Consider the following 27949-nt stretch of genomic DNA (forward strand, 5'->3'; position numbering starts at 1 on the left):
GTGTCTGGCTGTATGAAGGTCACATGATGTGTGATGATCAGGGGAGTCTCCGGTGTCATGGCGCTGCGCTGTTCAGTCGCTCCTTTGCCGGACTCTGTGGCTTCTGACATACAGAATATGAGGCAGCTGTCCGAGGAGGTAAGAGCCAAGGGACTGAAGCAATATGGACGTCGGAGTGGTGGAAATCTGCATTAGACATGCATTGTGTATGAGTTACATCCTGTATTATGCTCCAGAGCTGCACTCCCTATTCTGCTGGTGGAGTCACTGTGTACATACATTACATTACTTATCCTGTACTGATCCTGAGTTACATCCTGTATTATACTCCAGAGCTGCACTCACTATTCTGCTGGTGCAGTCACTGTGTACATACATTACATTACTTATCCTGTACTGATCCTGAGTTACATCCTGTATTATACCCCAGAGCTGCACTCACTATTCTGCTGGTGCAGTCACTGTATACATACATTACATTACTTATCCTGTACTGATCCTGAGTTACATCCTGTATTATACTCCAGAGCTGCACTCACTATTCTGCTGGTGGAGTCACTGTGTACATACATTACATTACTTATCCTGTGCTGATCCTGAGTTACGTCCTGTATTATACTCCAGAGCTGCACTCACTATTCTGCTGGTGGAGTCACAGTGTACATACATTACATTACTTATCCTGTGCTGATCCTGAGTTACGTCCTGTATTATACTCCAGAGCTGCACTCCCTATTCTGCTGGTGGAGTCACAGTGTACATACATTACATTACTTATCCTGTACTGATCCTGAGTTACATCCTGTATTATACCCCAGAGCTGCACTCACTATTCTGCTGGTGGAGTCACTGTGTACATACATAACATTACTTATCCTGTACTGATCCTGAGTTACATCCTGTATTATACCCCAGAGCTGCACTCACTATTCTGCTGGTGGAGTCACTGTGTACATACATTACATTACTTATCCTGTACTGATCCTGAGTTACATCCTGTATTATATCCCAGAGCTGCACTCACTATTCTGCTGGTGCAGTCATTGTGTACATACATAACATTACTTATCCTGTACTGATCCTGAGTTACATCCTGTATTATACTCCAGAGCTGCACTCACTATTCTGCTGGTGGAGTCACTGTGTACATACATAACATTACTTATCCTGTACTGATCCTGAGTTACATCCTGTATTATACCCCAGAGCTGCACTCACTATTCTGCTGGTGGAGTCACTGTGTACATACATTACATTACTTATCCTGTACTGATCCTGAGTAACATCCTGTATTATACTCCAGAGCTGCACTCACTATTCTGCTAGTGCAGTCACTGTGTACATACATTACATTACTTATCCTGTACTGATCCTGAGTTACATCCTGTATTATACTCCAGAGCTGCACTCACTATTCTGCTGGTGGAGTCACTGTGTACATACATTACATTACTTATCCTGTACTGATCCTGAGTTACATCCTGTATTATACCCCAGAGCTGCACTCACTATTCTGCTGGTGGAGTCACTGTGTACATACATAACATTACTTATCCTGTACTGATCCTGAGTTACATCCTGTATTATACCCCAGAGCTGCACTCACTATTCTGCTGGTGGAGTCACTGTGTACATACATAACATTACTTATCCTGTACTGATCCTGAGTTACATCCTGTATTATACCCCAGAGCTGCACTCACTATTCTGCTGGTGGAGTCACTGTGTACATACATTACATTACTTATCCTGTACTGATCCTGAGTTACATCCTGTATTATACTCCAGAGCTGCACTCACTATTCTGCTAGTGCAGTCACTGTGTACATACATTACATTACTTATCCTGTACTGATCCTGAGTTACATCCTGTATTATACTCCAGAGCTGCACTCACTATTCTGCTGGTGGAGTCACTGTGTACATACATTACATTACTTATCCTGTACTGATCCTGAGTTACATCCTGTATTATACTCCAGAGCTGCACTCACTATTCTGCTGGAGGAGTCACTGTGTACATACATTACATTACTTATCCTGTACTGATCCTGAGTTACATCCTGTATTATACCCCAGAGCTGCACTCACTATTCTGCTGGTGCAGTCACTGTGTACATACATTGCATTACTTATCCTGTACTGATCCTGAGTTACATCCTGTATTATACTCCAGAGCTGCACTCACTATTCTGCTGGTGCAGTCACTGTGTACATACATTGCATTACTTATCCTTTACTGATCCTGAGTTACATCCTGTATTATACACCAGAGCTGCACTCACTATTCTGCTGGTGCAGTCACTGTGTACATACATTACATTACTTATCCTGTACTGATCCTGAGTTACATACTGTACTATACTCCAGAGCTGCACTCACTATTCCGCTGGTGGAGTCACTGTGTACATACATTACATTACTTACCCTGTACTGATCCTGAGTTACATCCTGTATTATACTCCAGAGCTGCACTCACAATTCTGCTGGTGGAGTCACTGTGTACATACATTACACTTCTTACCCTGTACTGATCCTGAGTTACAGCCTGTATTATACTCCAGAGCTGCACTCACTATTCTGCTGGTGGAGTCACTGTGTTCATACAGTACATTACTTATCCTGTACTGATCCTGAGTTATATCCTGTATTATACTCCAGAGCTGCACTCACTATTCTGCTGGTGGAGTCACTGTGTTCATACAGTACATTACTTATCCTGTACTGATCCTGAGTTACATCCTGTATTATACTCCAGAGCTGCACTCACTATTCTGCTGGTGGAGTCACTGTGTTCATACATTACATTACTTATCCTGTACTGATCCTGAGTTACATCCTGTATTATACCCCAGAGCTGCACTCACTATTCTGCTGGTGGAGTCACTGTGTTCATACAGTACATTACTTATCCTGTACTGATCCTGAGTTATATCCTGTATTATACTCCAGAGCTGCACTCACTATTCTGCTGGTGGAGTCACTGTGTTCATACAGTACATATCCTGTACTGGTCCTGAGTTACATCCTGTATTATACTCCAGAGCTGCACTCACTATTCTGCTGGTGGAGTCACTGTGTTCATACAGTACATTACTTATCCTGCACTGATCCTGAGTTATATCCTGTATTATACTCCAGAGCTGCACTCACTATTCTGCTGGTGGAGTCACTGTGTTCATACAGTACATTTCTTATCCTGTACTGATCCTGAGTTACATCCTGTATTATACTCCAGAGCTGCACTCACTATTCTGCTGGTGGAGTCACTGTGTACATACATTACATTACTTATCCTGTACTGATCCTGAGTTATATCCTGTATTATACTCCAGAGCTGCACTCACTATTCTGCTGGTGGAGTCACTGTGTTCATACAGTACATTACTTATCCTGTACTGGTCCTGAGTTACATCCTGTATTATACTGCAGAGCTACACTCACTATTCTGCTGGTGGAGTCACTGTGTTCATACAGTACATTACTTATCCTGTACTGATCCTGAGTTACATCCTGTATTATACTCCAGAGCTGCACTCACTATTCTGCTGGTGGAGTCACTGTGTTCATACATTACATTACTTATCCTGTACTGATCCTGAGTTACATCCTGTATTATACCCCAGAGCTGCACTCACTATTCTGCTGGTGGAGTCACTGTGTTCATACAGTACATTACTTATCCTGTACTGATCCTGAGTTATATCCTGTATTATACTCCAGAGCTGCACTCACTATTCTGCTGGTGGAGTCACTGTGTTCATACAGTACATATCCTGTACTGGTCCTGAGTTACATCCTGTATTATACTCCAGAGCTGCACTCACTATTCTGCTGGTGGAGTCACTGTGTTCATACAGTACATTACTTATCCTGCACTGATCCTGAGTTATATCCTGTATTATACTCCAGAGCTGCACTCACTATTCTGCTGGTGGAGTCACTGTGTTCATACAGTACATTTCTTATCCTGTACTGATCCTGAGTTACATCCTGTATTATACTCCAGAGCTGCACTCACTATTCTGCTGGTGGAGTCACTGTGTACATACATTACATTACTTATCCTGTACTGATCCTGAGTTATATCCTGTATTATACTCCAGAGCTGCACTCACTATTCTGCTGGTGGAGTCACTGTGTTCATACAGTACATTACTTATCCTGTACTGGTCCTGAGTTACATCCTGTATTATACTGCAGAGCTACACTCACTATTCTGCTGGTGGAGTCACTGTGTTCATACAGTACATTACTTATCCTGTACTGGTCCTGAGTTACATCCTGTATTATTATGGAGCAACGTGGCACAGCTGTAAGGTGCACAAAGAAGGTTCCCAAACCAGTGACTATTAAAAATAAACTTTGGCACTCAACTTAAGTATGTCGTAAATTTTATTAGCAGCCACTCGTACAGACGTTTCGGTCAGTATTATTGACCTTCTTCAGTGTACTTATAGTCAAAGGTAGCGAGAGTGTGGCTCAAAATGTAGATAAGGTCCTAGTGTAAGTTTACAGGGAAGGTCCTAATGTAGATCCCGTATACAAGTCACAATGAGGGTCATGTGTAGGGAAAATCCAATGGTGGCTCTTGACTATGGTAAGTAGAACCTGTGAGAGTAAATGTATTGTATGGGTCTAACAGGTGAGCCAAAGGAGACCTCTTACCCAGGATCGGCAGTAGCTAAATATGGACCAAACAAGTGTGTTGTATGGATCTAACAGGTGGACCAAAGAACACCTCTTGCCCAGAATCGGTAGTAGCTATATGCGGACCATAGAAATGGAGCAGGAATATGTTCCTGTTCCAGGACGGATGATGGTGAGGAACGCGGTGTACACCAGAGCTGCACTCACTATTCTGCTGGTGCAGTCACTGTGTACATACATTACATTACTTATCCTGTACTGATCCTGAGTTACATCCTGTATTATACTCCAGAGCTGCACTCACTATTCTGCTGGTGGAGTCACTGTGTACATACATTACATTACTTATCCTGTACTGATCCTGAGTTAAATCCTGTATTATACCCCAGAGCTGCACTCACTATTCTGCTGGTGCAGTCACTGTGTACATACATTACATTACTTATCCTGTACTGATTCTGAGTTACATCCTGTATTATACATCAGAGCTGCACTCACTATTCTGCTGGTACGAGGCTGAAGTTGGTTTCTTATTCGGCAATTTTTTCTTTTCTGTGTTTTATAGGTTTAACAACAAAAAATAATCATCACAATAATAAAAGACAATGCAGCGAGGTGCCCTGATGTGAATACGCTTAAAAACGGCTACAAAAACAATAAAACTGGCACAAAAATGGGCATCAAAGTGGGCATCAAAGAGCGCTGAAGAAAGGGTTAAATGCCTTTGGGCCACTGATGTCACACTGCAGACATATAGAACATGGAGCCCCACATCAAAACCAGTTTTTTCCAGCCTGGCCCAAATGGGTTCTGGGCATCAGAACTGGCATCAAAGTGGGCAGACAGTCAATTTTGGCCATTTGAATAAGTAACTGATGTTTTTAAGGGGTTAAATGTCTTTGGGCCATTGATACGACACTTAAAATACACAGACAGTGATGGCCTGCATCAAACCCAGGTCCCTTCAGCCTGGCCCAAATGGGTTCTGGGCACCAGAACTGGCATCAAAGTGGGCAAACAGCCCTTTTTCACAGATTTGAATAAGTAACTGATGTTTTTAAGGGGTTAAATGCCTTTGAGCCACTGATACAACCCTTAAAATTCACAGACAGGGAAGCCCTGCATCAAACCCAGGTCCGTCCTGCCTGGCCCAAATGGGTTCTGGAAACCAGAACTGGCATCAAAGTGGGCAAACAGCCCATTTTGACATATTTGAATATGTAACTGACATTTTTAAGGGGTTAAATGCCTTTGGGCCACTGATACAACACTTAAAATACACAGAAAGTGATGCCCTGCATCAAACCCAGGTCCCTCCAGTCTGGCCCAAATGGGTTCTGGGCACCAGAACTGGCATCAAAGTGGGCAAACAGCCCATCCATTTTCACAGATTTGAATAAGTAACTGATGTTTTTAAGGGGTTAAATGTCTTTGGGCCATACAACACTTACAATACACAGACAGTGATGCCCTGCATCAAACCCAGGTTCCTCCAGCCTGGCCCAAATGGGTTCTGGGCACCAGAACTGGCATCAAAGTGGGCAAACAGCCCATCCATTTTCACAAATTTGAATAAGTAACTGATGTTTTTAAGGGTTTAAATGCCTTTGGGCCACTGATACGACACTTAAAATACACAGAAAGTGATGCCCTGCATCAAACCCAGGTCCCTCCTGCCTGGCCCAGATGTGTTCTGGGCACCAGAACTGGCATCAAAGTGGGCAAACAGCCCTTTTTCACAGATTTGAATAAGTAACTGATGTTTTTAAGGGGTTAAACGCATTTTAGCCACTGATACAACACTTAAAAATCATAGTCAGTGATGCCCTGCATGAAACCCAGGTCCCTCCTGCCTGGCCCAAATGGGTTCTGGGAACCAGAACTGGCATCAAAGTGGGCAAACAGCCCTTTTTCACAGATTTGAATAAGTAACTGATGTTTTTAAGGGGTTAAACGCATTTTAGCCACTGATACAACACTTAAAATTCACAGACAGTGATGCCCTGCATCAAACCCAGGTCTTTTCAGCCTGCCCCAAATGGGTTCTGGGAACCAGAACTGGCATCAAAGTGGGCAAACAGCCCATTTTGACATATTTGAATAAGTAACTGACATTTTTAAGGGGTTAAATGCCTTTGGGCCACTTATATGACACTTACAATACACAGACAGTGATGCCCTGCATCAAACCCTGGTCCCTTCAGCCTGGCCCAAATGGGTTCTGGGCACCAGAACTGGCATCAAGTGGGCAAACAGCCCATTTTCACAGATTTGAATAAGTAACTGATGTTTTTAAGGGGTTAAATGCCTTTGGGCCACTGATACGACACTTAAAATACACAGTAAGTGATGGCCTGCATCAAACCCAGGTCCCTTCAGCCTAGCCCTAATGGGTTCTGGGCACCAGAACTGGCATCAAAGTGGGCAAACAACCCATTTTCACAGATTTCAATAAGTAACTGATGTTTTTAAGGGGTTAAATGCCTTTGGGCCATGGATACGACACTTAAAATACAAAGACAGTGATGGCCTGCATCAAACCCAGGTCCCTTCAGCCTAGCCCTAATGGGTTCTGGGCACCAGAACTGGCATCAAAGTGGGCAAACAGCCCATTTTCACAAATTTGAATAAGTAACTGATGTTTTTAAGGGGTTAAATGCCTTTGGGCCACTGATACCATAGTGCATACATATAGAACAGGGAGCCCCACATCAAAAACAGGTCTCTTCAGCCTGGCCCAAATGGGTTCTGGGCATCAAAACTGGCATCAAAGTGGGCAAACAGCCCATTTTTACAGATTTGAATAAGTAACTGATGTTTTTAAGGGGTTAAATGCCTTTGGGCCACTGAAACGACACTTAAAATACACAGACAGTGATAGCCTGCATCAAAACCAGGTCCCTCCAGCCTGACTCAAATGGGTTCTGGGCACCAGAACTGGCATCAAAGTGGGCAAACAGCCCTTTTTCACAGATTTGAATAAGTAACTGATGTTTTTAAGGGGTTAAATGACTTTGAGCCACTGATACCACAGTGCATATGTCAGGAAATAGGAAGAAGTCCTGATTGCTTCAATTACACATACAGCGCTCTGAGCTGCAATTTCCTCTGCCTGCCCGCACAAGGCTGGAATTCTAAGCCACTCTTTCTCCCTCCCCCCCGCTATACAGCCGTAATGTAAGACGAGCCTGCCAGCTTCATTGAAGAATTTATATGGCCCTGTGCTGCTGTCACGATAATGCCAACAATTGGCATATTTTGAGTGTAGATTAAGAAGGACATGGCTAACTACAGACACACACACATTCTCACAATGCAGCTGCGACCCCTTGCTCACCCGCCCCCCCCCCCCCCATATAAAAAATATGGGATATACATATATACGGCCCGCGGCTCTCAGCGGCGCAAGCGGCGGCCTCCGTTCCTAAGGATGCATTGAACGAAGGACCTTTGATGACGTTGCGGTCGGGTGACCGTGACGTCACCAAAGGTCCTTCGATCAATGCATCCTTAGGATTGGAGACCAGCCCTTGCACCGATGAGAGCCGCGGGCCGTCGAAGGGTCACTGTATCCCATATTTTTTATTTTTATCTTTTTTTTTCCATGAATATGGATCCCAGGGCATGAAGGAGAGTCTCCTCTCCTTTAGATCCTGGGAACCATACAGGACTGCTCCCTACACATGCCGTACCCGGCATATAAGACGACCCCCGACTTTTGAGATGCTTTGCAGGGGTTAAAAAGTCTTGTTATACGCCGGAAAATGCGGTACATTACAGATTACAAAATAAAAAAGGATTAACGTTGAAAAGAGAACTTACAGGTTATGTCATGGTATCATCTTGGCTGGCCTGTGGCTTAGGCTACTTTCACATTAGCGTCGGGCCCAGGTACCGACGCATGCTGTGGAAGCACTGCACAATGGGGGCAGTGGATGCATTTTTTCCACACATCCGCTGCCCCATTGTAAGTTGCGGGGAGGAGGGGGCGGAGCTTCGGCCGCGAATGCGCGGCCGAAAATGGCAGACACAACGCACAAAAAAAGTTACATTGAACGTTTTTTTGTGCCGGCGGTCCGCCACAACACGGCGCAACCGTTGCATGACGGTTGCGACGTGTGGCAATACGTCGGTAATGTTAGTCTATGGGGAAAAAACGCATCCTGCAGACAACTTTATCATCTTGGCTGGCCTGTGGCTTAGGAGGATAAATACATCCAGATGCATGGAACAGCTTTGCCAAGCTGTGTTAGATCGCTTCCCGGCCAAGACTGATGGCTGGTCTAAGAGTACAGTGACTTATACTTCTGAGCTTGTGACAACACTAAAGGGCTGGTTAATGATATGCACTGATCGGATAGTTCTTTACCTTATTCCAAGTTCTCAGACAAAGGCATTCTTGAGTGAGAGGGGAGGGACAACGGGTGGCTTTGCCGGATTGGTCACCTGCAGTTTAAAGCCACACCCTGCCCACCATTAGTATCAGGTTGCCCAGTCTCTATCATAGGCTTTGTTTCGGGTAGGTGTGAAGCTGAGGGGGGGGAAGAGAAAGGGGTCGCAGCTGCATTGTGAGTGTGTGTGTAGTTAACAATGTTCTTCTGAAACTACACTCACAATAAGACATTTTTTGGCATTATCGTGACAGCAGCACAGGGCCATATAAATTCTTCAATGACGCTGGCAGGCTCGTCTTACATTACGGCTGTATAGTGGGAGGAGGGAGAAAGAGTGGCTTAGAATTCCAGCCTTGTCCGGGCAGGCAGAGGAAATTGGAGCTCAGGGCGCTGTATGTGTAATTGAAGTAATCAGGACTTCTTCCTATTTCCTGACATATGCACTGTGGTATCAGTGGCTCAAAGGCATTCATAGTAACATAGTTAGTAAGGCCGAAAAAAGACATTTGTCCATCCAGTTCAGCCTATTTTCCATCATAATAAATCCCCAGATTTACGTCCTTCTACAGAACCTAATAATTGTATGATACAATATTGTTCTGCTCCAGGAAGACATCCAGACCTCTCTTGAACCCCTCGACTGAGTTCGCCATCACCACCTCCTCAGGCAAGCAATTCCAGATTCTCACTGCCCTAACAGTAAAGAATCCTCTTCTATGTTGGTGGAAAAACCTTCTCTCCTCCAGACGCAAAGAATGCCCCCTTGTGCCCGTCACCTTCCTTGGTATAAACAAATCCTCAGCGAGATATTTGTATTGTCCCCTTATATACTTATACATGGTTATTAGATTGCCCCTCAGTCGTCTTTTTTCTAGACTAAATAATCCTAATTTCGCTAATCTATCTAGGTATTGTAGTTTTTCCATCCCCTTTATTAATTTTGTTGCCCTCCTTTGTACTCTCTCTAGTTCCATTATATCCTTCCTGAGCACCGGTGCCCAAAACTGGACACAGTACTCCATGTGCGGTCTAACTAGGGATTTGTACAGAGGCAGTATAATGCTCTCATCATGTGTATCCAGACCTCTTTTAATGCACCCCATGATCCTGTTTGCCTTGGCAGCTGCTGCCTGGCACTGGCTGCTCCAGGTAAGTTTATCATTAACTAGGATCCCCAAGTCCTTCTCCCTGTCAGATTTACCCAGTGGTTTCCCGTTCAGTGTGTAATGGTGATATTGATTCCTTCTTCCCATGTGTATAACCTTACATTTATCATTGTTAAACCTCATCTTCCACCTTTCAGCCCAAGTTTCCAACCTATCCAGATCCATCTGTAGCAGAATACTATCTTCTCTTGTATTAACTGCTTTACATAGTTTTGTATCATCTGCAAATATCGATATTTTACTGTGTAAACCTTCTACCAGATCATTAATGAATATGTTGAAGAGAACAGGTCCCAATACTGACCCCTGCGGTACCCCACTGGTCACAGCGACCCAGTTAGAGACTATACCATTTATAACCACTCTCTGCTTTCTATCACTAAGCCAGTTACTAACCCATTTACACACATTTTCCCCCAGACCAAGCATTCTCATTTTGTGTACCAACCTCTTGTGCGGCACGGTATCAAACGCTTTGGAAAAATCGAGATATACCACGTCCAATGACTCACCGTGGTCCAGTCTATAGCTTACCTCTTCATAAAAACTGATTAGATTGGTTTGACAGGAGCGATTTCTCATAAACCCATGCTGATATGGAGTTAAACAGTTATTCTCATTGAGATAATCCAGAATAACATCCCTCAGAAACCCTTCAAATATTTTACCAACAATAGAGGTTAGACTTACTGGCCTATAATTTCCAGGTTCACTTTTAGAGCCCTTTTTGAATATTGGCACCACATTTGCTATGCGCCAGTCCTGCGGAACAGACCCAGTCGCTATAGAGTCCCTAAAAATAAGAAATAATGGTTTATCTATTACATTACTTAGTTCTCTTAGTACTCGTGGGTGTATGCCATCCGGACCCGGAGATTTATCTATTTTAATCTTATTTAGCCGATTTCGCACCTCTTCTTGGGTTAGATTGGTGACCCTTAATATAGGGTTTTCATTGTTTCTTGGGATTTCACCTAGCATTTCATTTTCCACCGTGAATACCGTGGAGAAGAAGGTGTTTAATATGTTAGCTTTTTCCTCGTCATCTACAACCATTCTTTCCTCACTATTTTTTAAGGGGCCTACATTTTCAGTTTTTATTCTTTTACTATTGATATAGTTGAAGAACAGTTTGGGATTAGTTTTACTCTCCTTAGCAATGTGCTTCTCTGTTTCCTTTTTGGCAGCTTTAATTAGTTTTTTAGATAAAGTATTTTTCTCCCTATAGTTTTTTAGAGCTTCAATGGTGCCATCCTGCTTTAGTAGTGCAAATGCTTTCTTTTTACTGTTAATTGCCTGTCTTACTTCTTTGTTTAGCCACATTGGGTTTTTCCTATTTCTAGTCCTTTTATTCCCACAAGGTATAATCCGCTTACAGTGCCTATTTAGGATGTTCTTAAACATTTTCCAGTTAATATCTGTATTCTTATTTCTGAGGATATTGTCCCAGTCTACCAGATTAAGGGCATCTCTAAGCTGGTCAAACTTTGCCTTCCTAAAGTTCAGTGTTTTTGTGACTCCCTGACAAGTCCCCCTAGTGAAAGACAGGTGAAACTGTACAATATTGTGGTCGCTATTTCTTAGATGCCCGACCACCTGCAGATTTGTTATTCTGTCAGGTCTATTAGATAGTATTAGGTCTAAAAGTGCTGCTCCTCTGGTTGGATTCTGCACCAATTGTGAAAGATAATTTTTCTTGGTTATTAGCAGAAACCTGTTGCCTTTATGGGTTTCACAGGTTTCTGTTTCCCAGTTAATATCCGGATAGTTAAAGTCCCCCATAACCAGGACCTCATTATGGGTTGCAGCTTCATCTATCTGCTTTAGAAGTAGACTTTCCATGATTTCTGTTATATTTGAGGGTTTGTAACAGACCCCAATGAGAATTTTGTTATCATTTTTCCCTCCATGAATTTCGACCCATATGGACTCGACATCCTCATTCCCTTCGCTAATATCCTCCCTTAAAGTGGACTTTAGACAAGACTTTACATAGAGACAAACCCCTCCTCCTCTCCGATTTTTACGATCCTTTCTAAACAGACTGTAACCCTGTAAGTTAACTGCCCAGTCATAGCTTTCATCTAACCATGTCTCGGTTATTCCCACTATGTCAAAGTTACCTGTAGATATTTCTGCTTCTAGTTCTTCCATCTTGTTTGTCAGGCTTCTGGCGTTTGCGAGCATGCAGTTTAGAGGATTTTGTTTTGTTCCAATCTCCTCGCTGTGGATTGTTTTAGAAATGTTCTTACCTCCCTTCTGAGTATGTTTTCCTGGGTCTTCTTTGTTCGAGTCTAATGTTTTTCTTCCCGTCCCCTCTTCTTCTAGTTTAACGCCCTCCTGATGAGTGTAGTGAGTCTTCTGGCGAATGTTTGTTTCCCAGGTTTGTTGAGGTGTAGTCCGTCTCTGGCGAGGAGTCCATTGTACAAGTAATTCAACCCCTTAAAAACATCAGTTACTTATTAATATCTGTAAAAAGGGAAGTTTGCCCACTTTGATGCCAGATCTGGTGCCCAGAACCTATTTGGGCCAGGCTGGAGGGACTTGTTTTTGATGTGAGGCTTGATGTTCGATATGTATGCACTGTGGTAACAGTGGCCCAAAGGCATTTAACCCCTTAAAAACATCAGTTACTTATTCAAATCTGTGAAAATGGGCTGTTTGCCCACTTTGATGCCAGTTCTGGTGCCCAGAACCCATTTGGGCCAGGCTGAAGAGACCTGTTTTTGATGTGGGGCTCCCTGTTCTATATGAATGCACTATGGTATCAGTGGCCCAAAGGCATTTAACCCCTTAAAAACATCAGTTACTTATTCAATTCTGTAAAAATGGGCTGTTTGCCCACTTTGATGCTAGTTCTGGTGCCCAGAACCCATTTGGGCCAGGCTGGAGGGACCTGGGTTTGATGCAGGGCATCACTGTCTGTGAATTTTACGTGTCGTATCAGTGGCCCAAATGCATTTAACCCCTTAAAAACATCAGTTACTTATTCAAATCTGTGAAAATGGGCTGTTTGCCCACTTTGATGCCAGTTCTGGTGCCCGGAAGCCATTTGGGCCAGGCTGAAGGGACCTGGGTTTGATGCAGGCCATCACTTTCTGTGTATTTTACGTGTCGTATCAGTGGCCCAAAGGCATTTAACCCCTTAAAAACATCAGTTACTTATTCAAATTTGTGAAAATGGGCTGTTTGCCCACTTTGATGCCAGTTCTGATGCCCAGAACCCATTTGGGCCAGGCTGAGGAGACCTGTTTTTGATGTCAGGCTCCCTGTTCTATATGTATGCACTATGGTATCAGTGGCCCAAAGGTATTTAACCGCTTAAAAACATCAGTTACTTATTCAAATCTGTGAAAATGGGCTTTTTGCCCACTTTGATGCTAGTTCTGGTGCCCAGAACCCATTTGGGCCAGGCTGGAGGGACCTGGGTTTGATGCAGGGCTTCGCTGTCTGTGAATTTTAAGGGTTGTATCAGTGGCCCAAATGCATTTAACCCCTTAAAAATGTCAGTTACTTATTCAAATATGTCAAAATGGGCTGTTTGCCCACTTTGATGCCAGTTCTGGTGCCCAGAGCCCATTTGGGCCAGGCAGGAGGGACCTGGGTTTGATGCAGGGCATCACTTTCTGTGTATTTTAAGTGTCGTATCAATTGCCCAAAGACATTTAACCCCTTAAAAACATCAGTTACTTATTCAAATGGCCAAAATTGACTGTCTGCCCACTTTGATGCCAGTTCTGATGCCCAGAACCCATTTGGGCCAGGCTGGGAAAAACTGGTTTTGATGTGGGGCTCCATGTTCTATATGTCTGCAGTGTGAGATCAGTGGCCCAAAGGCATTTAACCCTTTCTTCAGCGCTCTTTGGTGCCCACTTTGATGCCCATTTTTGTGCCAGTTTTATTATTTTTGTAGCCGTTTTTAAGTGTATTTACATCAGGGCACCTCGCTGCATTGTCTTTTATTATTGTGATGATTATTTTTTGTTGTTAAACCTATAAAAAACAGAAAAGAAAAAATTGCCGAATAAGAAACCGACGAATAAGAAACCAACTTCAGCCTCGTTCTACTGGTGCAGTCACTGTTAACATACATTGCATTACTTATCCTGTACTGACCCTGAGTTACATCCTGTATTATACTCCAGAGCTGCACTCACTATTCTGCTGATGCAGTCACTGTGTACATACATTACATTACTTATCCTGTACTGATCCTGAGTTACATCCTGTATTGTACTCCAGAGCTGCACTCACTATTCTGCTGGTGGAGTCACTGTGTACATACATTGCATTACTTATCCTGTACTGACCCTGAGTTACATCCTGTATTATACTCCAGAGCTGCACTCACTATTCTGCTGATGCAGTCACTGTGTACATACATTACATTACTTATCCTGTACTGATCCTGAGTTACATCCTGTATTGTACTCCAGAGCTGCACTCACTATTCTGCTGGTGGAGTCACTGTGTACATACATTGCGTTACTTATCCTGTACTGACCCTGAGTTACATCCTGTATTATACTCCAGAGCTGCACTCACTATTCTGCTGATGCAGTCACTGTGTACATACATTACATTACTTATCCTGTACTGATCCTGAGTTACATCCTGTATTGTACTCCAGAGCTGCACTCACTATTCTGCTGGTGCAATCACTGTGTACATACATTACATTACTGATCCTGAGTTACATCCTGTATTATACCCCAGAGCTGTACTCACTATTCTGCTGGTGCAGTCACTGTGTACATGGATTTTCTTGTGTAAATACTGATGAAAAAAAGTCATTTAGCATATTGGCTTTTTCCTCATCCTCCTCCACCATTTCACCCAGACTATTTTTAAGGGGGCCAACACTATCATTTTTTAGTTTCTTACTATTTATGTAGTTAAAGAATATTTTAGGATTATTTTTACTCTCTCTGGCAATGAGTCTCTCTGTCTCAATCTTTGCTGCCTTGATTTGCTTTTACAGAATTGATTTAATTTTTTGTATTTATTTAATGCCTCCTCACTACCTACTTCCTTTAATTCTCTAAATGCTTTCTTTTTGTCACTTATTGCGCCCCTTACAGCTCTATTTAGCCATATTGGTTTCCTCCTATTTCTAGTATGTTTATTCCCATACGGTATATACTGTGCACAGGTCCTATCCAGGATGCTAATAAATGTCTCCCATTTTCTTTGTGTATTTTTGTGTCTCAGGATATCGTCCCAGTTAATTGCACCAAGATCCTCTCTCATCCGTTGGAAATTTGCCCTCCTGAAGTTTAGTGTCCTTGTCACCCCTCTGTTACACATCTTTTTAAAGGATATATGAAAACTTATTATTTTGTGATCGCTTTTTCCCTAGTGACCCCCAACCCTTATATTTGCTATGCGGTCTGGCCTGTTGGTTAATATTAGGTCTAGCAGTGCCCCCCTTCTTGTTGGGTCCTGAACCAGTTGTGAAAGGTAATTGTCTCTCATAGTTGTCAAAAACCGATTACCTTTGCTGGAACTGCAGGTTTCTGTACCTCAGTCTATTTCAGGGTAGTTGAAGTCCCCCATAATAATGACTTCTCCTTGAGTCGCAGCTTCATCTATTTGCTTTACGAGGATATTCTCCGTTGCTTCCATTATTTTTGGAGATTTATAACAAACCCCTATCAGTAATTTATTATTTTTTCCCCTCCCCTTATCTCCACCCACAGGGATTCTACATTTTCATTAAATTCACCTATATTATCACGCCGGATGGGTTTTAAGGACGATTTTACATACAGACACACCCCTCCCCCTCGCTTATCCGTTCGGTCATTTCTGAACAGGCTATAGCCCTGCAAGTTAACAGCCCAGTCATGGCTCTCATCCAGTCATGTCTCAGATATCCCCACCATGTCATAATTATGCTCCAACAAATTAGTTCTAATTCGTCCATTTTGTTGGCGAGGCTTCTGGCATTAGTATACATGCACTTGATGTTCCTCTCTGTACCTCTATTTCTTAAATTATTAACTGTTCTAACCCCACTCCCCATGCCACCGCCACCCCCAACTTCCTTGTTTGTGCCCAGGTCTCTATCTGCACTATCTTCCCCTCCTATAAAATGAATATCCTCCCCCCCATTCCCTAGTTTAAACACTCCTCCAACCTTCTAGCCATTTTCTCCCCCAGCACAGCTGCACCTTCACCATTGAGATGCAGCCCGTCCCTAGCGTAGAGCCTGTAGCCAACTGAGAAGTCGTCCCAGTTCTGCAGGAACCCAAACCCCTCCTTCCTACACCAATTCTTGAGCCACTTATTAACCTCCCTAATCTCCCGTTGCCTCTCTGGCGTGGCACGTGGTACAGGCAGTATTTTGGAAAATACCACGTTGGAGGTCCTTGCTTTCAGCTTGCAGCCTAATTCCCTGGAATCATCTTTAAGGACCTTCCACCTACCTCTAACTTTGTCATTTGTGCCAATGTGCACCATGACCGCTGGGTCCTCACCAGCCCCTCCCAGTAATCTGTCAACCCGATCAGCGATGTGTCGGACTCGAGCGCCAGGTAGGCAGCACACCGTTCGACGATCCCTGTCTTTGTGACAGATTGCCCTATCTGTTCCCCTAATAATTGAGTCACGCACTACCAGCACCTGTCTGGCCTGCCCTGCTCTCCTATTTCCCTCCTTACTGGAGCAGTCACTACTCCGGCTTTCAGAGGACATGCCTGGCTGCAGCAGTGCTACCCCTGTACTGGCACCCCCCTCATCTGCCAACTTAGGCTACGTTCACATTTGCGTTGTGCGCTGCTGCGTCGGCGACGCAACGCACAACGCAAATTAAAACGCACCAAAACGCACGCAAAAACGCTGCGTTTTGCGACACATGCGTCGTTTTTTGCCGAAATTTGGATGCAAGAAAAATGCAACTTATTGCGTTTTCTAGGCCCGACGCTTGCGGCAAAAAAACCCGCATGCGTCGCACAACACATCACACAAAAACGCATGCGTCGCAAAACGCTAATGTGAACGTAGCCTTAGCAAACTTATTGGGGTGTTCCAGATCAGGACTAGCCTCCCTGGCACTCTTCCCTCTACCCCGCTTCCTAACTGTCACCCAGCTTGCTGCTTCACTGTCCTGCAGCTCCATCCTACCATCCCCCACCTCATCTATCCCATTGAGCGTCTGCTCCGTGAGCAGAAGACTCCTCTCCATATTGTCTATGGATCTCAGTGTTGCCAGCTGCACATTTAGATTCAGAATCTGGGTTTCCAAATGCACAACGTGCTCACATCTCGCACAGCAGTATGCACCCTCGACTGGCTGCTCAAGGACTGCATACATGTGGCAAGATGTGCACTGGATGGGATTAACAAGAGTGGAGCACATTTCCTAATGGGGATTGCACCAGACAGAAAAGTTAAATAAAAAAAATAAAATATAAATACAAAGTATTAATAAAAAACAGACAGCAATTCAGTAATTCCTCCCTTGGAAACTCCCTGAATTCAAAGACACTGAATCACAAGTCACACTTAACGCCGTTCACACTTACACTCAGCTCACACTCAGCTCGCTCACACTCGCTATGCTGAAGATTTATAGATTTTTTTTTTCTCTAGTTCCCTTAACAGCAATCCACCTTGCTGTTCAAATGCACTTCCAAAAAAAAGTTATAAGTTACTTATCCTGTACTGATCCTGAGTTACATCCTGTATTATACTCTAGAGCTGCACTCCCTATTCTGCTGGTGCAGTCACTGTGTACATACATTACATTACTTATCCTGTACTGATCCTGAGTTACATCCTGTATTATACTCCAGAGCTGCACTCCCTATTCTGCTGGTGCAGTCACTGTGTACATACATTACTTATCCTGTACTGATCCTGAGTTACATCCTGTATTATACTCCAGAGCTGCACTCACTGTTCTGCTGGTGGAGTCACTGTGTACATACATTACATTACTTATCCTGTACTGATCCTGAGTTGCATCCCGTAGTATACTCTAGAGCTGCACTCTCTGTTCTGCTGGTGGAGTCACTGTGTACATACATTACATTACTTATCCTGTACTGATCCTGAGTTACACCCTGTATTATACTCTAGAGCTGCACTCACTTTTCTGCTGGTGCAGTCACTGTGTACACACATTACATTACTTATCCTGTACTGATCCTGAGTTACATCCTGTATTGTACTCCAGAGCTGCACTCACTATTCTGCTGGTGCAGTCACTGTGTACATACATTACATTACTTATCCTGTACTGATCCTGAGTTACATCCTGTATTGTACTCCAGAGCTGCACTCACTATTCTGCTGGTGCAGTCACTGTGTACATACATTACATTACTGATCCTGAGTTACATCCTGTATTATACCCCAGAGCTGCACTCACTATTCTGCTGGTGCAGTCACTGTGTACATACATTACATTACTGATCCTGTACTGATCCTGAGTTACATCCTGTATTATACTCCAGAGCTGTACTCACTATTCTGCTGGTGGAGTCACTGTGTACATACAGTACATTACTTATCCTGTACTGATCCTGAGTTACATCCTGTATTATACTGCAGAGCTACACTCACTATTCTGCTGGTGGAGTCACTGTGTACATACATTACATTACTTATCCTGTACTGATCCTGAGTTACACCCTGTATTGTACTCCAGAGCTGCACTCACTATTCTGCTGGTGCAGTCACTGTGTACATACATTACATTACTGATCCTGAGTTACATCCTGTATTATACCCCAGAGCTGCACTCACTATTCTGCTGGTGCAGTCACTGTGTACATACATTACATTACTGATCCTGTACTGATCCTGAGTTACATCCTGTATTATACTCCAGAGCTGTACTCACTATTCTGCTGGTGGAGTCACTGTGTACATACAGTACATTACTTATCCTGTACTGATCCTGAGTTACATCCTGTATTATACTGCAGAGCTACATTCACTATTCTGCTGGTGGAGTCACTGTGTACATACATTACATTACTTATCCTGTACTGATCCTGAGTTACATCCTGTATTATACTCCAGAGCTGTACTCACTATTCTGCTGGTGGAGTCACTGTGTACATACAGTACATTACTTATCCTGTACTGATCCTGAGTTACATCCTGTATTATACTGCAGAGCTACACTCACTATTCTGCTGGTGGAGTCACTGTGTACATACATTACATTACTTATCCTGTACTGATCCTGAGTTACATCCTGTATTATACTGCAGAGCTACACTCACTATTCTGCAGGTGCAGTCACTGTGTACATACATTACATTACTTATCCTGTACTGATCCTGAGTTACATCCTGTATTGTACTCCAGAGCTGCACTCACTATTCTGCTGGTGCAGTCACTGTGTACATACATTACATTACTTATCCTGTACTGATCCTGAGTTACATCCTGTATTGTACTCCAGAGCTGCTCTCACTATTCTGCTGGTGCAGTCACTGTGTACATACATTACATTACTTATCCTGTACTGATCCTGAGTTACATCCTGTATTGTACTCCAGAGCTGCACTCACTATTCTGCTGGTGCAGACACTGTGTACATACATTACATTACTGATCCTGAGTTACATCCTGTATTATACCCCAGAGCTGCACTCACTATTCTGCTGGTGCAGTCACTGTGTACATACATTACATTACTGATCCTGTACTGATCATGAGTTACATCCTGTATTATACCCCAGAGCTGTACTCACTATTCTGCTGGTGGAGCCACTGTGTACATACATTACATTACTTATCCTGTACTGATCCTGAGTTACATCCTGTATTATACTCCAGAGCTGTACTCACTATTCTGCTGGTGGAGTCACTGTGTACATACAGTACATTACTTATCCTGTACTGATCCTGAGTTACATCCTGTATTATACTGCAGAGCTACACTCACTATTCTGCTGGTGGAGTCACTGTGTACATACATTACATTACTTATCCTGTACTGATGCTGAGTTACACCCTGTATTATACTCTAGAGCTGCACTCACTATTCAGCTTATTGTCAGTCAGTAAATATTTCATCAGTCTTGTTTCCTCCTATCTGACTGAATGGAGGAGGTGGGCCCTTTTCCTCCATCAGATGACTTACGGGGAATGGTGTAAATAGGACACTAACCAGAATTCAAATCAATAGTATACCCTTTGTTCAAGCATCGGACAAGAAAGCAGAGTGCAGCTCTGGAGTAAAATACAGGCAGTGACGCTGATCTGTATCTTCTTTGCTTATCTTAGATGGGGTTCTCCTCTTCAGTGGGGGCATCCATCTATAACATCTGGGTGGTGGGGCGGCTGCAGGCCCCTTTATACTGATCCTTAAGGTACCGTCACACTAGACGATATCGCTAGCGATCCGTGATGTTGCAGCGTCCTGGCTAGCGATATCGTCCAGTGTGACAGGCAGCAGCGATCAGGCCCCTGCTGTGATGTCGCTGGTCGGGGAAGAAAGTCCAGAACTTTGTTTCGTCGCTGGATCTCCCGCTGACATCGCTGAATCGGCGTGTGTGACGCCGATTCAGCGATGTCTTCGCTGGTAACCAGGGTAAACATCGGGTTACTAAGCGCAGGGCCACGCTTAGTAACCCGATGTTTACCCTGGTTACCATCGTTAAAGTAAAAAAAACAACCACTACATACTTACCTACCGCTGTCTGTCCCCGGCGCTGTGCTTCGCTGCCCTGTGTGAGCACAGCGGCCGGAAAGCAGAGCGGTGACGTCACCGCTGTGCTTTCCGGCTGCCCGGCGCTCACAGCCAGAGCAGAGAAGCCCAGCGCCGGGGACAGACAGCGGAAGGTAAGTATGTAGTGTTTGTTTTTTTTACTTTAACGATGGTAACCAGGGTAAACATCGGGTTACTAAGCGCGGCCCTGCGCTTAGTAACCCGATGTTTACCCTGGTTACCGGCATCGTTGGTCGCTGGAGAGCGGTCTGTGTGACAGCTCTCCAGCGACCAAACAGCGACGCTGCAGCGATCCGGATCGTTGTCGGTATTGCTGCAGCGTCGCTTTGTGTGACGGTACCTTTACACTGATGCCTCCTGCTCTTGTACTGATGCTCTGTCTGTGATCCTCTCTCCAGCAGGTGTCACGTCTCTGCTCAGCGATATTTTCTTTCCTTAAAGAACAGAGAGAGGTAAATTGCGCCCCTCCCCCCACTTGTCTTGTTTTGGGGGTCAGGACTACATCTTTTCCTTTCTTTTCCTGCAGGCGGATCAGTTCACTTCTCAGCTTGAAGAATTTGCCAAAGACAACGGGATCAGCCTGGGCCCTTTAAAAAGTATTGTGAGGAGCGTCCTGCTTGTTCTGAACGGTGAGGATGAGACAAGTGTGCACTCACCGTTTCCTGTGGAGTGGGAAGTGCCCTTTTCCACGGCCACCAAGACACAGATCAGCACTTGGCTATTAGACACACTCTAAAGGTACCATCACACTAAGCGACGCTGCAGCGATACCGACAACGATGCCGATCGCTGCAGCGTCGCTGTTTGGTTGCTGGAGAGCTGTCACACAGACAGCTCTCCAGTGACCAACGATCCCGAGGTCCCCGGGTAACCAGGGTAAACATCGGGTTACTAAGCACAGGGCTGCGCTTAGTAACCCGATGTTTACCCTGGTTACTAGCGTAAATGTAAAAAAACACAAACACTACATACTTACCTTCCGCTGTCTGTCCCCGGCGCTCTGCTTCTCTGCTCTCCTCTGCACTGTGTAAGCACAGCGGCCGGAAAGCACAGTGGTGACGTCACCGCTCTGCTTTCCGGCTGGCCGGTGCTCACAGTGCAGACTGCAGAGAAGCACAGCACCGGGGACAGACAGCGGTAGGTAAGTATGTAGTGTTTTTTTTTTTTTTTACTTTTACGCTGGTAACCAGGGTAAACATCGGGTTACTAAGCGCGGCCCTGCGCTTAGTAACCCGATGTTTACCCTGGTTACCAGTGAAGACATCGCTGGATCGGTGTCACACACGCCGATTCAGCGATGTCAGCGGGAGACCCAGCGACGAAATAAAGTGCTGGACTTTCCCCAGCGACCAACGATCTCCCAGCAGGGGCCTGATCGTTAGTCGCTGTCACACACAACGATTTCGTTAACGATATCGTTGCTACGTCACAAAAAGCAATGATATCGTTAACGATATCGTTCAGTGTGACGGTACCTTAAGGCTATGTTAACACATCACGTTTTTTCTGCATTTAAAAAAAAATTCTAATTAGCAGCAAAAGCTGTGAGATTTCAGAATCCTCATGCACACACTTGTTTTGCAGCATTTCTTAAATCCATTTTTTTTAGCATTGTTGTTATTCAGCGATTAGAAAGTAACGATTGTGCAAAAACGCTTAGTTGCATTTTTTTTAGCTTTTTGCGTCAATAAAACTAAGTAAGGTACTATACACAAATCACACAAGTAAGTTGCTGCAAAAATATCAAAAAAGGGGCATTTTTAAGACAACATTTTTACTGCCAAGAGAGGAGGTTTTGGATACTGAAAAATAACTGCTGCAAGAACGCAATGTGTGAATATTGGCTAAAGGTATGTACAATTTTTTTTTTTTTGTAGGCAAGTTAAATTGTAAAATATGGAGCATGTTCCAAACTGAAAACGCCAGAAGAATGGACATGTTATTTCTTTCAACTGCTTGGTGTTATTTTAAACCTGATGTTAGAGGGGTGGCCCAGCACCTAAAATGTCTTGGTAATCATCTATCTTTACACCCTAACCACTTATTGTAATTTGCTTCATTATACAATTGCCTGCTCGTCTCCTTATCCACTTAATCCATAACTTAATGTTATTTTTCTTTTATTGTACTTTATGTGATGTCAAATTTTAGAGGAGTGTCAAACGTGACCTCACAGGAGGCTGGGGCTTCACTCACTTCATTGCAGCATCCATTTACCCTCCTGGAACAAGATGTCGTCAGGAGGCAGCGCTGCAGTTACTTATTACAGTTTCTTGCATCCATGACTCCTGTGAAGACATCTTGGACCCATTGTGATAGAAGGTGTGGGAGAGGTGAGTGCAGCGCCAGCTTCTGCTTCTAACTGTGAAACAAATTGTCATCAGACCAACCCTGTGAGAGACATTACTAGACTGAACGTATGCACCAAGCAAATGGTTCTTATGTCAACATGAAGAGAGTCTTAACTTTTCCAGGTGCTCTGAGGAGGAGTCTGAAGTCGGAGGACCTGCAGTCTGACCTGATTGTTCTAGGTGAGAATAGTACTGTAGTTACCGCTCTTGTGCTTGCACTGATGGGATTCATGATCTGTGTGTTTTATTATCTGCAGGGTTGGATGAAGAGAAGGCCAGGATTTTTGCAAAAGAGGTGAGAAGAAACAATTGTTTAGAAGGTGTCAGAAGTTGTCACCGGTGGGGATCAGGATGCTGAGGCCCCTCACTGATCATGAAAAGATAGAAGTGCTCAGAGGGGCAATGTGCCCATCTGTTATTGCTGATCTTTCCTGGGAGAGGTGAGCATGTGGGATACAGATTCATGGGGTGCAGATGTTCTCTGACTCTACACTACTCGCTTTGTTTTACGGTGAAACACCAGCGGAACTACACGGACCTGACAGTGTGCAGCTAAGCCCTTCTGCCTCTTCCTTTCACCCTGATCCTTATCAATCAAACTCTGACATCCGAAATTTTTAAAATGCTAACGATTCATAAAGAAGTTGTTCTTGTCACGTGATGTGTTCAGAAAAAACAAAATGCAGTGTGGGCCCCAATCATTAGTAAACCAAGAAAAATAATAAACCCCTAAAATTTCACTTTTAATATAGATGAAAAACTTTCCAAATGACAAATGGTATAGTAAGGTGTGTCAAAATCTCACATAGAAAATACACAACTATATGCAAAAAGGGGAAGCTATCATGCTCTATTAGACCCTAAGGTGTCCTTACCTGTCAGCGGAGGTTTGCACCCTAATAAGTTCGATGTGGCACCCCTGCTCAACGTCGACTGTCCCTCGGGACCCTATTACACACCTAAATCTAAAGTGCCGCACAAGTAGAAAATAAAACAGTACCCTGGATGTGTCCTTGTGGTGGACGTTGTGAGCTGTACACATTATTACCTGTGACCACGGGATTGTGCTGCATTGACGGGATGCCTGATTTTCTTTGATCCCTTGATGAACCCCAATACCATTCTTGGGGAGAAACGGGTCAGGATTTTGGTTTGGGACATGGATTCCTTGAATGTGGAGCATGCCATAGTTATTGTGTATTCTATAGTGCCTGATAGGGCCTGGCTCCCTGTATTACCTCCACACACAGTTTCTAAATCTGCGGATGTGATGTGTCAGTGATATTGACTTACTAGGGAGACACATCCAGGGTACTGTTTTATTTCTACCTGTGCTGCACTTTAGAGTTAGGTGTGTAATAGGGTCCCGGGGGATAGTCGACGTTGAGCGGAGGCGCCATACCAACCATATTAGGCTGCCAACCTCTGCTGACAGGTAGGGCCACTTTAGGGGTTTATTAGGGCGTGATAGCCTCCCCTTTTTTTGTATATGGTTGTGTATTTTCTCTGAATTAATTTTTGACACACCTTACTATAGCATTTATCACTTGGAAAGTTTTTTAACTATATTAAATTAAAAGTGATATTTTAGGGTTTTGGGTTGTTTTTTTTTGGTTTGCACATGATGTGTTATTGCTGTAATTTTTACCTCCAGGACTGATCTCTGCTGTTTCTTCCTGCACCATATCTATTAAAGGGAACCTTTCGGCAGGTTTTTTGTACCTTAAACCAAACACATCTGTATTAGGTCATTGTAATTCAGATTAAATCTATCCCTTCTTTTAATAAATCCTTGCTTCTGTTCCATAGTAATCCCTTATCCAATTTCCATGCAAATGAAGTGCAAGTGCATCAGGCCTGGCCCTGCACTGACAGCTGTCCGTCTCCGTCAGTCTCTGCCGCCATTCAAATCTCTCTGATTGACAGGTCACTATTGTCTGAGTGCTCTGCTCCCCGAGACCGACGATATCTTGCAGAGGTGCCATCACTTCCAGTGCTGATCACCTTCTCAGAGGGGAGGCGGCACATTCGCAGATGCAAGGTTCTAATCTAGCTTCGTCATTGAAACTTAGCAGTTCATGCACCGCCCCCGGAAATGACAGAGGGGGTAAGCAGGACAGTCAGACAAGAGTTACCTATCAGTCAAGAGGCTTGGGATGGCAACGGACAGGGAAAGATAGAGGATGGAGAGCTGGAAGTACTGTACCAGGCCCGTGAAATTCTGCCTCATTTGCATAAAAATTGGATAATGGATTACTTTGGAACGGAATCAAGGATTCCAAAAAAGATGGAATTGATTTAATCGGAATTATAGTGAGCTAACAGATGAGTTTGGTTTATGGTGCAAGACAAATGAGGAACCATGAAATGCAGGTTGCATTAAGCAGGGATCCTCGTGGGGTATCCCCTCCCTCTGTTATGTCCATGGACGGGCGGCACAAGCCCTACGTGACTGGTAAAATTAAGATCTGCCTATAATGTGTTAAATGAAGGAAATACTTTTCAGTGATGTGACTGCTCAGCCATTCCTCTCTGTAAAATGTAAGGTTTTGGTGTCATTGCTTCCATTGCAGTGGAGCAGCGATGCCCCGGCTCTCATGCGGTTAGCGGTTGGGCGGACGCTCGGTATTAACCAGCTGGTGGACATGGAGTGGAAGTTCGGGGGTGAGTGTTAGTCTGATCCTCGGAGTGTACCGATATAACAGTGCAGTAACCATTGTTTTCTATTGCAGTTACGGCAGCAAGCAGCGAACTGGAGAAAGCCGGAACCATATTCCTGCAGGTGGAGCAAAGATTAGTTTCATTCTCTGGACTGGGTATAAACCTGTATAGGTGGCAGAAGTGGACTAACCATTTGTACACCATGGTCTACACCCCTTTACCTAGAAACGGCACCATCTTTATGGATGACAACTCCACACAGTTGAACCACCTAATGGCAGATGCATGTTTTTGTCAATCTTAAACGACAAGTGTGCAGTCACACTGGGACTGCAGACTTGTGATTCCTCGCATCGCGTACAATGCGCGCTTTGAGGATTCTCCGGTGTCAGACTGTTTCTGACCTCTTTCAATACACTTGCATTGAGCGAGGCTGCTTCAATCTAGTCGGATTGTGGCCGTGAGGATACGTATTCCATACTCGTGGTCACATGAGCGCTGTTCACGGTGCTGACACTAGAGAATACGCACGGCGCACGCGATCTGAGAATTCACAAGTCTGCAGACTTAGCATTTCCAACCGAACAACCCCTTTAAGGCTTAGCCAAGGTATATGTGTTCGTGTATTACGCTGTATAAATTGTGGCAGGATTCCCACTTTTACACTACGATTTATGGTAGTTGTTGCTTTCTTTTTTTCTTTCAGTTAAAGATGATTATTAAAAAAGGAAACCAATTGGAGCCTGTCTACGTAGGTAAGTATTTAGGTTTCATCACTCCTGTCCAGATCGTAATACTTAAAAGATTAGTGGCTAAAGGTGGTGCAAATCGATTCCCATGACCCGGTCCATCGGCCACGAGCGTGATCTGTGGACAGTGACCTGGAGAACCGCCTTTTACGTGATGCCATCTATGGCCCTTCTTTGGATTACCCGGCCTGGCATGATGTCACATCTGTCACAACTCAACAATGCCAAACCAGCTATTGAAAAGAGCTGCGGGGTTCCGTCAGATAACAGGCGGTTCCCAGAGCTCCCGTCCAGTGACCACTAGAGATGAGCGAATGTGCTGGGATAAGGTGTTATCTGAGCATGCTCCTGTGCTAACAGAGTGTCTTCGGCATGCTTGAAGATTATGTTCTAGTCCCCACGGCTGCATGTCTCGTGGCTGTTCGACAGCCGCAATGCATGCAGGGATTGCCTGTTTGTTAGGCAACTAATCGGATGACAGGTTCCCTTTAAAGAATCTGTTAATGATAACTGACACAAATATGGGGGGGCGTATAGCAAAGCTTTTGTGGCAGTGTTCAGCTTTTAGAAATTGTATTTTTGTGCAAAATGTGTGACTTTTTTTACTCTGCTTTCTGCACTATTGAGAAGTGAGTTGTGGTTTCCACGCAAATTATTTCTTTAGCCAAACTTAGGAATTGCAACTTTTTTTTAAAAAAAAGTGGCAAAAAAGTCGCAAACTCACTCGATTAAGGGTGAAGTGACATTTTTAAACAGAAGTGTAATATAAGATGTGCCTGATTTATCAGACATAACGTGCAAAAATCGGTGAAACGCTTTGATAGATATGGCGCAAAAATAAAGAAAACTTTTCCCTGGGAATTTTATTTTTCTTTTATATGACAAAAGTATCACTTTATTGAACTTTTTTTTTTCTTTTAGAGCTAACGCTGCCACAGTTCTACAGTTTCCTACATGAGATGGAACGGGCCAAGAGCAGCCTGGAATGTTTCACGTGACGCAGAACATCTACACTGTAGATTCTACAGGATCACGGTGAAGGCTGGGGTCAGCTCCCCTCCTGGAGGTCATCGGCACTAGCTCCAGTTTTGGAGGCCGTTGCCCACAAGATGGATATAACAGTTACTTATATAGGTGGTATACATGCACTGCCCTGTGCGCCCACAATAAAACATTCCTTTGGTAAACCCGTCTCTGCCATTTATAAAATGTGACCAATATCCATATTATGGAACACATACAGCTTTTGCCTCTTACCGGTCACCCAGGCTGCAGCACCTTTCCCTGT

The 27949-nt window shown here is 44.0% G+C and overlaps 1 protein-coding gene across 3 annotated transcripts; it reads left to right on the forward strand.

Moving 5' to 3' along the window:
* COMMD7 (COMM domain containing 7) lies at positions 1-27848 on the forward strand. 3 transcript variants are annotated; one of them, XM_069750974.1, is made up of 10 exons: positions 1-138; positions 21299-21352; positions 21427-21529; positions 22778-22912; positions 23375-23431; positions 23509-23546; positions 25825-25915; positions 25984-26033; positions 26619-26667; positions 27583-27848. In XM_069750974.1, the coding sequence occupies exons 1-10, from the start codon at positions 34-36 to the stop codon at positions 27657-27659; spliced, it is 759 nt and encodes a 252-aa protein (XP_069607075.1). In that variant the 5' UTR covers positions 1-33; the 3' UTR covers positions 27660-27848. The 3 variants fall into 3 exon arrangements, with proteins under 3 accessions (XP_069607075.1, XP_069607077.1, XP_069607076.1); XM_069750975.1 differs by having other exon boundaries at positions 9-138; positions 21302-21352; XM_069750976.1 differs by lacking the exon at positions 22778-22912.
* The last annotated feature ends 101 nt before the right edge of the window (positions 27849-27949 follow it).

The sequence above is a fragment of the Ranitomeya imitator genome, chromosome 2, assembly GCF_032444005.1.
Source record: "Ranitomeya imitator isolate aRanImi1 chromosome 2, aRanImi1.pri, whole genome shotgun sequence".
Taxonomy (NCBI): domain Eukaryota; kingdom Metazoa; phylum Chordata; class Amphibia; order Anura; family Dendrobatidae; genus Ranitomeya; species Ranitomeya imitator.

Bases quoted from the DNA above. Each gene is read 5' to 3' on its own strand.
- COMMD7 (XM_069750974.1), top strand. From the start codon at position 34: ATGATCAGGGGAGTCTCCGGTGTCATGGCGCTGCGCTGTTCAGTCGCT. The intron at 26,034-26,618 runs GTGGAGCAAAGA...TTTTTCTTTCAG, and splicing joins CCGGAACCATATTCCTGCAG to TTAAAGATGATTATTAAAAA. The intron at 26,668-27,582 runs GTAAGTATTTAG...TTTTTCTTTTAG, and splicing joins ATTGGAGCCTGTCTACGTAG to AGCTAACGCTGCCACAGTTC.